The sequence below is a fragment of the Pungitius pungitius genome, chromosome 11 (assembly GCF_949316345.1).
Source record: "Pungitius pungitius chromosome 11, fPunPun2.1, whole genome shotgun sequence".
NCBI classification, from domain to species: Eukaryota; Metazoa; Chordata; class Actinopteri; order Perciformes; family Gasterosteidae; genus Pungitius; species Pungitius pungitius.
The window spans coordinates 11,927,406-11,941,595 of NC_084910.1; the positions used below are offsets into that span (position 1 = coordinate 11,927,406).

At 40.5% G+C, this 14,190-nt stretch overlaps 2 protein-coding genes across 4 annotated transcripts in view; one reads left to right on the plus strand and one right to left on the minus strand.

The window, feature by feature from the left end:
- Nucleotides 1–9: 9 nt before the first annotated feature.
- Nucleotides 10–5,997, minus strand: ccdc12 (coiled-coil domain containing 12). The gene is made up of 7 exons (XM_037455049.2): nt 5,801–5,997; nt 4,274–4,347; nt 1,681–1,760; nt 1,491–1,552; nt 1,372–1,406; nt 1,197–1,273; nt 10–678 (listed from the first exon to the last, which is right to left on the minus strand). The coding sequence occupies exons 1-7, from the start codon at nt 5,882–5,884 to the stop codon at nt 599–601; spliced, it is 492 nt and encodes a 163-aa protein (XP_037310946.1). The 5' UTR covers nt 5,885–5,997; the 3' UTR covers nt 10–598.
- Nucleotides 5,998–6,757: 760 nt separating this feature from the next.
- Nucleotides 6,758–14,190, plus strand: part of nbeal2 (neurobeachin-like 2) — a 28,651-nt gene continuing 21,218 nt past the window's right edge. For all 3 annotated transcript variants that reach the window (XM_037454406.2, XM_037454407.2, XM_037454408.2), the window contains exons 1-4: nt 6,758–7,344; nt 13,048–13,136; nt 13,327–13,491; nt 13,932–14,013. In XM_037454406.2, the coding sequence (XP_037310303.2) occupies nt 7,144–7,344; nt 13,048–13,136; nt 13,327–13,491; nt 13,932–14,013 (537 nt within the window). In that variant the 5' untranslated portion in view covers nt 6,758–7,143. The remainder of the gene's footprint in view (nt 7,345–13,047; nt 13,137–13,326; nt 13,492–13,931; nt 14,014–14,190) is intronic.

A 14,190-nucleotide genomic window follows, 5' to 3' on the forward strand; every position in this document is an offset into this window, starting at 1 on the left:
TGCTGCTCTATTTATCCCCCATTTAATCAAAACTAACTTGATTCAACAGTAGCAAGACATTGATGTTGCAGTAACTATCATGAGTGCATAGGAGTCACTTGTTTAGAGAATGAACTGTCGGACAACTTTCTGAATAAATATGTATTTAAAAAGTGTCTATTATTGGATGCTCAGCAACAAACACTTGCGTGGGATAATCGAGCAATTTTGCAAATAACTAGCTTGACTTTTTTAAAAATCTCAAATCAAATTAATCATGATTTGGGAATAAGTGTGATTATGTATTTTGCATATACAACAATATATAAACACATGCAATGATAGGTAAATTAATCCATATTGCCCACTGATCATTCCGAATGCTTGGAAATAATTATCAGACTTTTGAAAAACTCACATTATTTTACTTGGAAATGTAAAAATAAGAGCAAAATATTGACATTCCATTACCAACGCACATCAAAAAACCACGTACACAATTGATACGAGGAAGGACTCACAAAGGGAAGTGAAGACCTGACTGGAAACAATACTTTACTCCCTGCAGCAATGAAAGAAGCGGTCTTTTTTTTTTTTTAACTCTTGTCCCATTTTGGTTTCAGTCCGAGTCTCCGTCCTCTAATCCTACTGCTCCCACCACTGCGGCCAACTCCTCCTCGCTGCCTCGCAGACGATCCCCTGCACACACACAAAACACTCATGGTCAATCTGATTCACCTATTCCCTTAACTCCCGGAACAATGGTTACATTTATGTGCAATTGTTTGGCCATAGCTCTGGTTCAAGTCCTCTTCAAAGTGAGTGCATCGGTTCCACTTCCTGTCACCAAGCCGTCTGTTGTTCAACCAACGGACGGTACACTGCTGCCTGCAGTTACTCCCGATGCACATTTTAACAATAACAGCCTACTGCCATGTTTTAATGTACATCTAAATGTAATGCTGTCTGTTTTTGCACAGAAAGTAAAATGACATGCACCTTTACATTTGAACCAGTTTAGTGTTCTCTATGGAAGCGCATGCCTATTATTAGAATGTGGTTCACACATCTGTGGGGGAGTTGCATCATTGATGAATTTAGATGGCTTCACTTGTCTGTGGAATCCGCAAAGCAATTACCCTATTAATTACCGCCTTGCTCAGACATGCTGCACTCTGCTGTCTGAAAACAAAAAACATGAAATTGGAAATACTAACGGATGAGCTCAGCGATCGCTCTCTGTGTTCTCCTCTCCAATTTCTCCAGCTTCTTTGCAACATCACGCTTCAGATCCCTAGATCCAAAATGACAATACAAAGTCAGAAACAAATCACCTTTAATAGTGCCAAGATTTGAAGTGCCACATGGGTATATTTTCAAAAATCATCTTACCAGTCTGGTTTTCTCGGGGCGAGATTGGCCAAATCCTGAAGTAAGACAAAAGCTGAATAAGGCAACTGCATTACTTCTTCAACATAAAAAATCACGACTATACAGAAATTGGTGCTCACCACTTCTTCAATGATGGGCTCTGGATTAGCTGCCTCTAACTGGTCTTTAACTTTATCCTCCACTGCAAGCAAAGAATGAATAATATGTGACATTAGCAGCAGGAGTCTCTTCGAGCAGCTCAACGCGTGCTACAACATTTCTGGAGGCAATGTGATATTTACAGTACTCAAGAGTTCATGTTATTTTCACCTGATGCAGGTTTTGCTTTGGGCACCTGCCTCTCCTTCAGCTCTGCATCCTCTGGGGTGTAATTCCTCAGCTTCAGCTCTCTGAGGACAGAAATGTAGAAGAATCGTTAGTCATCAATGCGCCATCTCACTTTGCTCCCAATAATGTAACCATCCAGGAGGTGGCACTGTAGACAAACACATTCCTTCAAGATTCAGGAGCATAAAAGAACGTCTGCAAGCCCTTCACAGCTGCACATGTTTTGCACTTATAATGTCCCTCTATATTTCTATGAGCATGTCCGATTAACATGCTCCACCTGCTCCTTACAGCAGACTTGCGGAGGGCAGAAAACAGCTGAGGAATGCCGTCCTTGATGTCGAATTATGTTGTCTTTCATCACATCTCCACACAGAGAAATTCTCTGCAGGCCGGAAGCAGAGGTAAACTATTGTCTGACCAAGAGGGCCACCAGCTGCCCTGAGCTTAACATAGATTTGTGATGAGGCTCGAGGGAACACTCTTGATACATTCATCAAACCTTGTATGGGTGCCTTGTATGGGTATGGACCGGAATGCTGGTCATGCTCTGCTTTTGGCTGACTGAGGGACGCCCTTTCTTCACACATCTCTTAAATATAATTCTTCTACTTAAGACGTAATTAACTAAATCATAAATTGTAGGAAATAGGTTAGACATGTCGTTACATTTACTTGAAATAAAACCAGATATGACTATGATCAACTGGGTCAATCTAACTTTAAGTAAGAATAAAATAAACAGAAGAACAGTGCATTAATTGTTGTCAAAATAATTGAATTTAAATTTCAATAATTATGCCGAACTAAGCTCAACAGCCGTAGTGTTACAAAGTCCAGGTGCCCTAAAAGTAATCGGAAGGCATTTATCCGGGACTAACTGCAGGCTGTCTTTTATCAAACCAAACAGAAATAAATAAAGTTGACACAAATTCTATCAACACATTTGAAGAGTTCATTCCAGAAGGCATGAATATGCCAAGCACAGTCTTATCTATAATTTACTATTGCCTCATAGCATATCACCAAACTAAACACGTTTCATTGTCTGACAGCCATGTTTACCAAGATAATGTGTTAGTGAATTCTCTTTCACCTCCCTTTGAGAAAAGACTATAATAATAATAAAAACTATATATATATATATAAATAAAAAAGGTCTCCTTGGGAGCGAGTTATTGTGCAAACTTAATGATAATGTGTCCCAAGCTAAACCTGAACAAACACCCTTTGAGGACTGTACATTTAATGGACACTGCAGCTTATTTGTTATGACCCCTTAGTCATGGATAAGAAGTGGTACTCAAAACAAACTGTTCATCTGATGGCGACTATTGACGTCTAACACAGACTGAACATGATTCCACCACTATCACCACCAAAAACAGGATACACAGACTGTACCAGTACATTTTCCGTCTGCCAAGTTTCTCTTTTTGTACAACTGTATAACTTAATTTGATGCATCCAAACCATTGAAGTGTGTTTATAAAATTCCACTTGAAGCACACATGTGGCATCAAAGACAGCAAGTGATGAATTCAGAGCAAAGACCCAAGTGGGTCTCTCTCCAAATGTTTAGAGTAAACTGTGGCTGAGGAGTGGGTGCAGATAAGTTTAAATATTTCCACTGATATCAAGCGATCTGCTCCAGTCTTCAGAGCACAATAATCTTCTTCTTATGTAGACATGAGCCAATGGCATGTCTTTTCTTATATCATTACTAAAGAAGCGTTTGAACTTCCTGTTACGTTATTATACATTTTGAATTTACTTGAACATTTTAAAAAAGGACCCCGGAAAAAACCTAACAAGACGCAACAGGAATAACTGCCTCGTGCCCTTTGTGGCGTTTTGTTAAAGATGCTTCGAGGAATGTATGATAACATGCACACACAAGCTGAAAAACTATCAGGCCAAGTTTTCCTGTCTTCTTGTGTATCATTCTTTTAAGTAGAAATAACTTTATGGTAAACGTGTTGATTGTTGTGTTCCGTCACGCCTGGGTTTAACTATCTGAGCTCTTACGGAATAAGAATTCCTAACACCCGGCTACAGAAGCGTATTTTGGTTTAGGAAAACATTCATTTAAGAAATAATAAATATCCAAATGAATCATTTTAAGCTGACGAGAGAGATCTGTCCTGTTCGACTGGAGGAAATACAGGGGCACTCCCCGTCATTAAATATAAACAATGGAAAAAGAGGTCTTGTAGGACAGGAAAGATGGCTGCTCCTTCAAACCAGCTGACACACAAAGTTGAGTAAGCTGCAGGATATTTGAGCTGCTAATAGCAGGAGGCTGTGATCCAGCCCAGCGTAAACACTGCATCTCATGACCTGCACTAGATGTGCAACGCAGTCTTACAAGAAGATGAAAATCAGATATAGGGCAGATAAGGGCTCTGATCGTGTGCTACTATCAGTTTCAGTTCCGTTTTAGCCGTTTAAAAAAGTTCAGCAGCGGGGGTGAGCAATAAAAAGAAAGAGTAGGAGAAATGACAGGTGATTGTGAAAAATGTGATTAACGAAACAACAATGGAAGCCATTTAGGTGTGTAGTGTGATGACCCAACCTGTGCCTTTCTTCAGTAATCTCCTCTACTGCGGCTTTTTTCTTCTCAGGCTCCCCGTCGTCCTGCTCTTGGCCCTGTTGAAAGTGTTAGAAAAACCACAAATAAATAATAGGTAAATAAATGATGACATAAGATTTATTTGGCATTTCTGCAAACCTAAGTGAAAAGATCTTGAGAATCTTCGATCTTGTAGTGTAGTACGAAATGAAAACAGCGACCAGCTTCAGGAATGTCAACAGTTATTTATCACGCTATTGCTAGTCGAGCCCAATAGAAAAACCATTGGCTTACACATAGAAAAGTGTTTCCAATTACAAGAATACTTATACAGAACTGAAAGATCGCCACATCTGAAGCAAACGTCGGTAAAGAGGACAAGGTGATATTTGACAGTACAGATGACTGGAAAATTCTGCTCAAGTCATCTTAAATTTAGACCAACGGAAAAAAGAACTTCTCAAAAACCTCTCACACTTAAATCCACATGCACTGTACTGTGAGTGTTAGTGGTCAGAGAGAAATGCTGTTATTTGACTGTGCTTGAATCCTTCTTTAAAACTAAAATGTCCCCATGTTGTACACATATAGTTTTCTCCGTACTTTACTCTAATCCTTTTACCAAAGACGGTAAGAAGTTGAGAAGAATATGAAAAAGGTTAACCATTTATAGAATGCTGTTAAAAAAACTTCATGAAGGAATACAAAAATGGATGTTGCACTTTTTTGAAAAAAATTGAATTTGAAAAGACATTTTCAGTAAAACAGCCCAAAAAAACTAAACAACTGACACATTTTCTTTTTGATCAAATGATTCCTTGCACTTAAGGGAATGAACGTATTATTACACATACAGCCACTATATATCCTTTGCCTCTGCTTGTCAGCAAGATATTGAGGCCCATCTACTAAATGTATTGCTGGACATCAACTAAAGAAACTGCAGCTTTGAGTTTACTATTATGTAGAGAAACATGCGATTCTAATTACAGATACAAAATACCATTTAGTGCATTGCTGAGATAATTGAACCGATGACTTTGGTTGGATTACTGTATTTTTCTGCAGTCTATAAGCAAGCTGGTGTATTGTAACTACGGTTGATGAAGCTGATTAAATTCAGCCAGCGGTATGCTTTCTCTAAAAGAGTGTCCTTAAAAACTTCTAAATAATTCTAAATAATTTAAGATGTAGCCAAGATATTCAAGTATCGCTGGAGACCTTCGTAGTGCTTGAATGCTTTGTATTTGTTTCACTGAGAAAATATACAAAGCGAGCTTTGGAAATTAAATGTACAGGCAAACGAGAAGACCGCAAACTTATATTTATAATCAATATCAAAAACCAAATACTCTAACAGGACGACAAAACAACCACAAAACAAAGTTAGGATTGATTTGCTAAGTAGGCTACATACGTTTGCTAACGTTGTTAGCTGGTGCGCTAACGCTACCTCAACAACTAAACCGGCTATGACACTGGACATTTTGCATTTATCAGAAATCAGATATCCGCAAACAATACACTTACGTAAAGTTGTTTATCTCGTAATGCTTTCAGCCTCTCCTTCCTCTTCATGGCCTGCTCCTGCAGTGACCCAACATTTCGCTCCATGTTTCACTTAAGCTAACGTTAACTCTGAACGTTACATGCCGCTCGATGCTCTCTGAAGTCTATTAACGGTCCTGACTGAGGATGTCAAAACGACCATCGAGCACATCGATTGCCGCGACCTTCTGAATAACCATTGCTGTGTTCTTTTGACAAATCTCTTCAAAGTCATGAAATACACTTTTTAAATTTGAATATTTCCAAAATAAAATTCCTATTTAGGGATTTTGTTAGTATCAAAGTTAAATACAATACAAATTGTGTTGGGGTCAGTAAGTGATGTATTGGCAGATGGAATACTGAATTGATTTAACGTTCAGCAGCCCGTATGCTATTTTAGTATTTAAAAAGACAAATGGACAATTTCGTTGGTCATACTGTCAGGTACCGGTTAGGAATGTAGGCCATCGTCATTAAACTGCCTTCACTTGTTAGTAAGTCTCATGACAAAGTGACGTCAAGATCATAACACTGATTAATCAATACAATATCCATATGTAGTCTTACATGATAGTAACAAGTAAAAGCTTTTATTGATTGCAGTCAATCACAGTAGATAGGAACATCTCCATTAGAACAGACACACTTACTAATCAAATTAGTTTACAATAAATGGTTTATATTCAGTAGATATGTCTTACATTATCATACGTTTTGTTAGGGATTAGGGACAACCTTTAATCGTTTGATTATATTCCTATATTTTACTTTCAGTATCAATTCATTGTACCAATGCCTAGAAGACCATTGATTAACATGCTGGAATGCAATAAGTCCGTTTGTTGGGCGAGTCCTGCAGGAGGCTGTCACTGTCTGTTCACACGCGCGCGAGCGAGTGTGTGTGTGTGTGTGTGTGTGTGTCTTTAAGAATATCAGCCTACCTGTGAGCATGATCTACAGTCAACTCTTCCCCGTGTGTCTTGTTACAGAATCAGACATTAGTTGACGAGAATGTGCTGTTGATCATCAGACAGGAGCGCACATTCTCTAGTGACTGAATGCGCTCTCGGAAGGCATCTGTCGCTGGAGACTCTCTCCAGGAGGAAACGCACCGCAACAGGCTCTGAACGCGGACATGGGTGTTCCTGCACACATGCATTTCCACGCAATTCTGTTCCCGGCTTAATAATTTCGACACCGATCGTACCGTGGCCAACACTCGAACCTTCGTGTTTTTCTTTTTCTTGCGACCCTTCACAACTTTGCGTGTGGAGAAAAGAAGGCACTTTTCCGGTTTTTGTTGTGTGGATTATAGTGCCTGAATGAGCAGCAATGGTTTCCAGGAGCGCGCCCTGTCCTCCTACCTCCAGGAAACACAGTCAAACGGCTCCTGCTCCGACAAAGCGTACCAATTTTATGATTTAACAGAACCAAAACAAAAGGGAGATATGAGCAATCACAAGGGCGGCGGGATGGCTGCGAAGGAAAGGCTGTATGAGCTGTGGATGTTATACAACACAAAGGTGAGTGTGGAACACCTGACGGGGACACCTGTTGCAGGCGACAGGTCCTCTGCCCTAAAGTTTGTAACATGACCCGATGCAACACAGGACCGTAGTGTGTGTGTGTGTGTGTGTGTGTGTTTGCGTGTGTGATCTGTAACGTTACTTCCGCCATGTCTCTGTCGTTTGTTGTTGACGTTGCTCGTGTAACCTCCTTGTCACTGATCCACGGAGGTTATATTGAAAGCACTAATTCGAGCGTTAATGGCAGGCTATTTGAAGCAGGTTAGCCCAATTCGTGGGGTGCGTTTACTTCTGTAGCCTACCGGCCATGCAGGTGTCCCTGTTGCTGCTTCCTGTTTCTGAGCTCAGCATGTCACCTGTGAACGATAGGGACAATAGTGTTGTTACAGAGCCTGTTTTATGGTTCACGATGTTGTGCCAGCAGCACAACGGCTATTACTCTTTAGGCCTAGCAATGGTGTGTATATATATATATATATATTACATAAAACAATGTTAAACGAAATTGGTATTGTTCTGCTGCTCTCTCCATTAAAGGGCAACAGCTCAGTAATAACAATAAAGTATTTTGCACATGCTTTTATGTCATGTGTCCTCTAGAAGGAGAAACACAGTTTGGTTGTGAATAAATTAAGGATTAATATTTAATGTGTTTGCAATCTGCTCCCATGCCTGAGGATAGAGAACCAGATTATTTCCACGTTTGCATGAGCAGTATGTTCACTGTGGGGCATAAATACTGATCTCTTATTATCACAGGAGATCTGAGGGGCAGGTTTCTTGACAAGGTAATTTTAATCAAGTCAAATGTGCTGTACAAATGCTGTAAACATAATAGAAGATGAAATAACTGCTAAATGTTCTAAACAAATCAGCGACACACCTCTTGCAGCATTTACTATTAAGGTGATCATGGTGTGATTCTGATCCTTTCTGCCACTTCTCTTTAGAGACAACATTAGGTAAAATAAAATAGGTGTTACCACGCAGAGAGTCCTTGGCGTGCGTGTGTGTGTCTATGTGTGCCCCTAAATAGGTCCGTGAAAGCTGTCTGGCATATTTATGCTTTTATCTTTTGGAAGACATCTCCCTTATTTAGCTGCTTCTGGGTCCTCAATAAGTTCTCATTAGTTATTAGTTGGACTGAAGAAAGAAAGTTAAAAATATATCTACCGAAGAATGGCCCATTCATTTGCAAGCGTTCTTGTAGATTTTGCATGTGTGGAAATGACCGTCCTGTATTGACCAACAGTAAAGAAAGATGGCAGAGGCGAAGGGTTTAACTGAGCAAGGACTTAACGCACCCACCTAACGTGACTCAGAGGAACACAATAGGCTACAGAAAGGCTGGAGAACCACTTCATGTAACAATAACCTGAGTCTCCTGTAGAAAGCAACTCGTTTTTGTTGACTGCCTGTTAGTTAAGTTGGCACAAACATGTTTTTTTAAAATCTTATCTCACACATCAAAGTTTTATGTTGCTAAAGTGGTTAAGAGATTTGAGCTCAGTCTATTAGGCTTTTTGTTAGTGTTGCAAACAATCCTTTACTTATAGTGGCAAAGGCCTGACACTATTTGAGGGTCAACAAACACACCCTGGCAGCTGTAAATATCTCAGGTTTGTATGCCTCTGCCGATAACAGGTTTTTCCTCAGAACTATTCATTTATTGTTTTTAAATGCTATTACTGTTCATCAGCATCGGTAAGCCCGCAGAAACTTTATTGAAGTCTGAAATAAAATTAAACTATTACAGTTACAGAATATAATGGAGCCGCGATAAGTCCTAACAGTTGATTCCAACATGTTTGAGTACGTTCAGAACATCGTTCTGTGTTTGCAATAAGCAAGCACAGCGTGCCCGGGCTTGTCGTTGATAAAGGAGCTCTGCTTCCTCCAATTGTGCAAGAAATCACACACCCCTTTACAAGATTTTTAGATCAGCTGAGATTCAGGAATGACAAGCCTAGTACCATCTTTTGTTTAAGTGTTACAATAATGATAAGGCAAGTAGTGATGATTCATTTAACGTCTTCTCAGAAAGAGCTTCTGTTATTGATCAGTTGATCATTTGTTATAGTAGAGACTGTCTAGATATGATATATCACAGTGGACTCCATTTATATGAGACCTAAAACTATGAAAAAATGTACTGACAATGTAAATGTACGATGTTAACTCCCTGTAAACCTCTTTAAAGTGTTTCCTGGTGGACAGAAAGACTCTCATTCTATGAGATACAAACCTTTTGTACATTCATAGCTCCATCAAATATCTGAGGATTGTGTTCGGAGAATCATCAATGCTCATTCTTGACAGTTATGGAAATAAACAGAAGACCGTTAATCAGTGGAGGAGTAACTTAACTATACACAAAGGATACATAATTTCTGTTTAATGAGCTAGATGGGTCGATACTTTAGGTCAGAGATAACTGACCCGAGACACACTGAGGTAAACTACAGACCCCCTGGACATCCTCATCCTGTGAGGAATGAAGCAGCATGTTTGTGTTGACACATAGATACCAGGCTAGTACACAAAATAGTGTGTGATTATCCTGTGATTATTAGCTTGAGAGACTGTTAGAGGGATTAATGCGGATCCTGTTGCAGTAGAGGTGGACCGCAATAACGCAGCTGTGAAATTGCCTCCTCTGCTTGCAATGAAGAGAAGTCACATTAACCGACTTTTTCTTATCACATAAGCCTCACGTCCGTAAAAGACATGCGACAACCACAGCAGCCGCCCCTGCAGCTCACTCTGACCACCCTATGAGCTTTTTTAAAATGAAATTCCCTTGTGTGCCTCGTTCTCCGCTGTTTAACAACCGAAGGGCCAACCGGGACAATCAAAGTGCTCTTTGCTTTCGCTTGTGCGGGAAGCTGGAGCGAAGCAGAATGCCAAGCAGCAGAGAGCGGCACAGCTGCTCGGCCAAAACGGAGATAAATGACACAGTTTATCTGGGTGGGTGCCTCAGGGTTGGTTTGTGTGTTGGTTAGTTCTAATAGTGTCCTCATTGAACTAGTCCTTCAGCTAGTTGCTATGGGCAATGTTTGGGGACACCAGTTAATACAACTGAAAGGAAATGGGTGTGTATTTCTTCTGAGGTGTTTTTAAGGGAGGATATTTAAGGCAAAGGTGCAGACATAAAGAAAGGCTCTAACTGGTTTTACTCCTCATCAGCGAACCAGATCCACTTCCTCTCTGTGATCAAATCTTTCTTATCATATGTTAAGAATCTCACGGGGCCAGTCACACCATGCAGCTTGAGTGTACCTCTATAAAACAGAAATGCTACATGCTCAACAGGGATAGGGAAAAATGATGCTCGCTTAGAAAAAAAAGAAAAACTAGAAAGCAAAGCTTGCTCGCCATATTTCTTCATACTCAGTGTAGAAACTAGGCTGTCCTGACCAAACTCAGCAGGAAGTTGGCAGCGCTGTTACCTTGATTCAGCTCACCTTGGCTCTTTCAAGGCTGCAATAGCTGTCTCTTTCGATTTTTGTTTGCCACAACTTTAACACTGCCAAACCACACGGCACCCGTCCATGCCTTCCTTTCATTTGCTGACGTTGCTGATCAACACATAACATTGTTCCATCTGAGTTAAGCCTAGTTTAATACATTATTTTGTTTCCATTTAAGTACAACTCTGTGTTCCCTGAGTCATTTTGTGAAAATGAACACTTGTTAAAGTACTCAAAACCACTTTGTCCTCGCAAGAGTAGGTGTCTCCTTGGCATCATTTTCTCACAATGACACACACACACACACACACTCACAACGTGAAAACAACTACAGCCATCCTCTGTCACAGCGAACCGTTTGTAAACTTATGAATCCCTAATTCAGTCACACGACAGATCCCCAGTATGGTGTTTCTTTGTATATTCGGATTTCCAGTAGACATAATGAGAATGAATGACATACTATCAACAGCGCTGGATGATTAGGAGTCATAAAAAAAGGTTTTTGCATCGTGAGTAATGTTACGGAGGATTCAGTGATTCAGTTGCTGGATCTTTTATTGGAAAGTAAAACAAAGCTGAAGGATTGTTGCAAATATGTCCTTGCCTCTCCTACTCAAGTCTCACTTACCTGATTGTGACTGTTGGAGCAGAGAACAATACGTTGTTCTGTTAGATTTCCTGTTTTCACAGAGTACATGCAGAGATATTATTCAGTATGTGTGTCATTTACGTCATTTTCTTGTTATGTTGTTATGGCCTATCAGATTTTTTATCAGAAGTGTTTCATGACGTGCTAAAGGCATTTGGACTGAGCTTTAGAAAGAATGCAAATACCATATCCTATCATTTCTAATGTTCACTTTCTCAACCTGTCACATTTCAAGTGTTTGTAGTTGTATAGGCTTCCTTCACATCGGCTCACAACTATAGTAAATGCAAAAGAGGAAGGGGTTTGACACAGAGGCAGCGTATGAAGGAAATAAGCTACAGTTGACATGTAATTTCCTGGTTGCTCGTTTGACGTTTGGAAGACCAGAAAGGAGTGAGTCTGACGTTGGTGCTGGTTTAGGGGCGGGTTTGCTTCTGAGCTGCTGGCTTGAAGGCTCATCTGAGACCGGGTTCACGAGAACCCGGCACCCTGCTCAGCCGCATACAATGAGAGATGGACTGGCTTATAACTCAAACCAAGTTGGTAATGTACATTTCACATTAATGCAGCTTTGGAAACAAGCTCAGGGTTGTTAGATTTCTATTTCTCTTATTATTATATTATCAGCTACACATTAAACAAGCAATGAGATGCAGTAATAGTGGGAGCACCATATTACAGCAGTTTTAAGTAACCCACATTAATTACAGCACGCTGCACATTGTTGACCTTTTTGAATGCTGGCTTAGGGGAAATAGCTGATTTATTATTGCACTTTCTGCTGTTTTGTATGTTAACCGCTGAATATGAGTCCGTCAGTCTGAAACAACTCATTTCTTCCCTCTTGCTACCCACTCTTCAAAGGCTTCCCCAAATATCAGCAACTGTGGCTTTGTGAATAGTCAGCTAATTCAAATGTTCAGGTGACATCACACAGAACATCAAGGAACATTTGAAAATGTCTTAATCACTAGGAATTTTAAACCGGCTTTATATAAAAAATATAAAATAACTTATTTTAAAGTGGTTGGGAATGACATGTGTCATGTGTTGCTACTGAATGATGTAAAGAGGAAAGAGTGACAGGATATGTTGCACTGCAGAGGCTGATTAGAGCTGCGATAATGAGGGTTCGTATGTAAACATACTTGCTCAATTGAAGCCATCGTTTACGCAGTTTGCTGATGACAACGACATGAGTAAGTTAGCATTGTTTGACTGCTGTAAGGCTTGTAACTTGTGACCGAAATTGACTTGAATGAAATCTTTCAACCTCCCTGTTTCTAAAAAGGAAAGCATTGGCCCATGTGTTCCTCTGTGTGTATTTGTCATTGCATCATCCGGTTCATACAGTTTAGTACACGGTTTAGTCAGTGCTCTCCTCAGCCTTAAGGTGTCACAGCGCAACACTCAGCCTTTTTAGAGCAGCGGCACAGGCAAATATTCCATTGATATTGATTGCGCAACCGTGCACATGGCTCGCACAATTATTTACTAACACTGCATGCTGCAAATAATGTTCCTGAATGCGTGAAAGCTTCTTTCTGTTGCTCATCTATTTTCTCCTTCTTCCTGCAGAAAGACGTGGGCTGCCTGCAACAGTGGCTGGAGGCGTTCGTGGAGTCCTTTGAGATGCTCATTGATGTGGATTCACTGGAGCCTCGAAGGTGAGTAGTAGTAACAAACTACGTTGCAGGAGACGCCGGGTTTTTATTCCCCAAAGCCAACTCTAGCCTTCTGTAGAGTTACTATTTTGACATGTTTATGTTATGTCTAAATGCAGCCCCTGTAACAACGCTGCTGTGCCATTGCCTCCCACCCGCTTCTCTTCTCACATATTCCCCTCCCATCTTCCAGGCCGGAGGAGTGCAGCTCCGAGGTGCCCTCGCTCCCCACGGAGGTCATGGTGTTCCTCGGCAGCCAGCTACGGCAGAGTGCAGAGCGCCTCTCAGAGGCCGCTGACCCCACCGGCATCACCCCTGACCCCCTGCTCCTCATCAAGTTCTTCATCATTATCTGCAGGTGAGGGCCCAGCCTGCTGTGTGTATGCCTCATTGTAGTACTACTTATACTAAAACTATAACCAGGTAGTACTGAGTTCAAGTAAAGGGGAGGAAAAGGTATTAATTTCCTTTATTTCCAGATCAATTGTTACTTTTACAAAATAAGTGCTAGGTCTTAAGAGAACAAGATGAATTACAGTTCGAATTACGAATTTATTACTTTGCAATGCAAGTTGTGCAAACAGACTACAACTTCATCGGAGGAAGTTGTCCCTTATATGCACAGTACCAGTCACCACTTTGACTCCCATTCTGAGAAAGTGTGTCCAATCACTTGTACCATACATTCTGTGCATTTACTGTTGACGTCTTTTTTAGTGTGCCTAAAATGGTCATATTGGGTAAGCACCTTTGAGATTTTCTCAACACTGAATTGGTCGAGTTGTTCTCTACTTCTAGGAATATGGAGAACATCGACCAAGAAAAGACCCCTGATTATGTTTTCGAAACCATCAAGCTGTTGAATTTCTGTTTGGACCAGGTAAGGCCATCATAAGCTGCAGCGTAAACAGGAGACAGATTTGAGTGACTTATATCAGGGAGTTGCTCCACTGCATGCTCAGTATATCAAACAAAGATTATTTTATGACTTTCCTGTCATCTGATTCAGAGTAAAGGCACAGTCAAACAATACAGAATGTATTTTGTTTACTGTAAC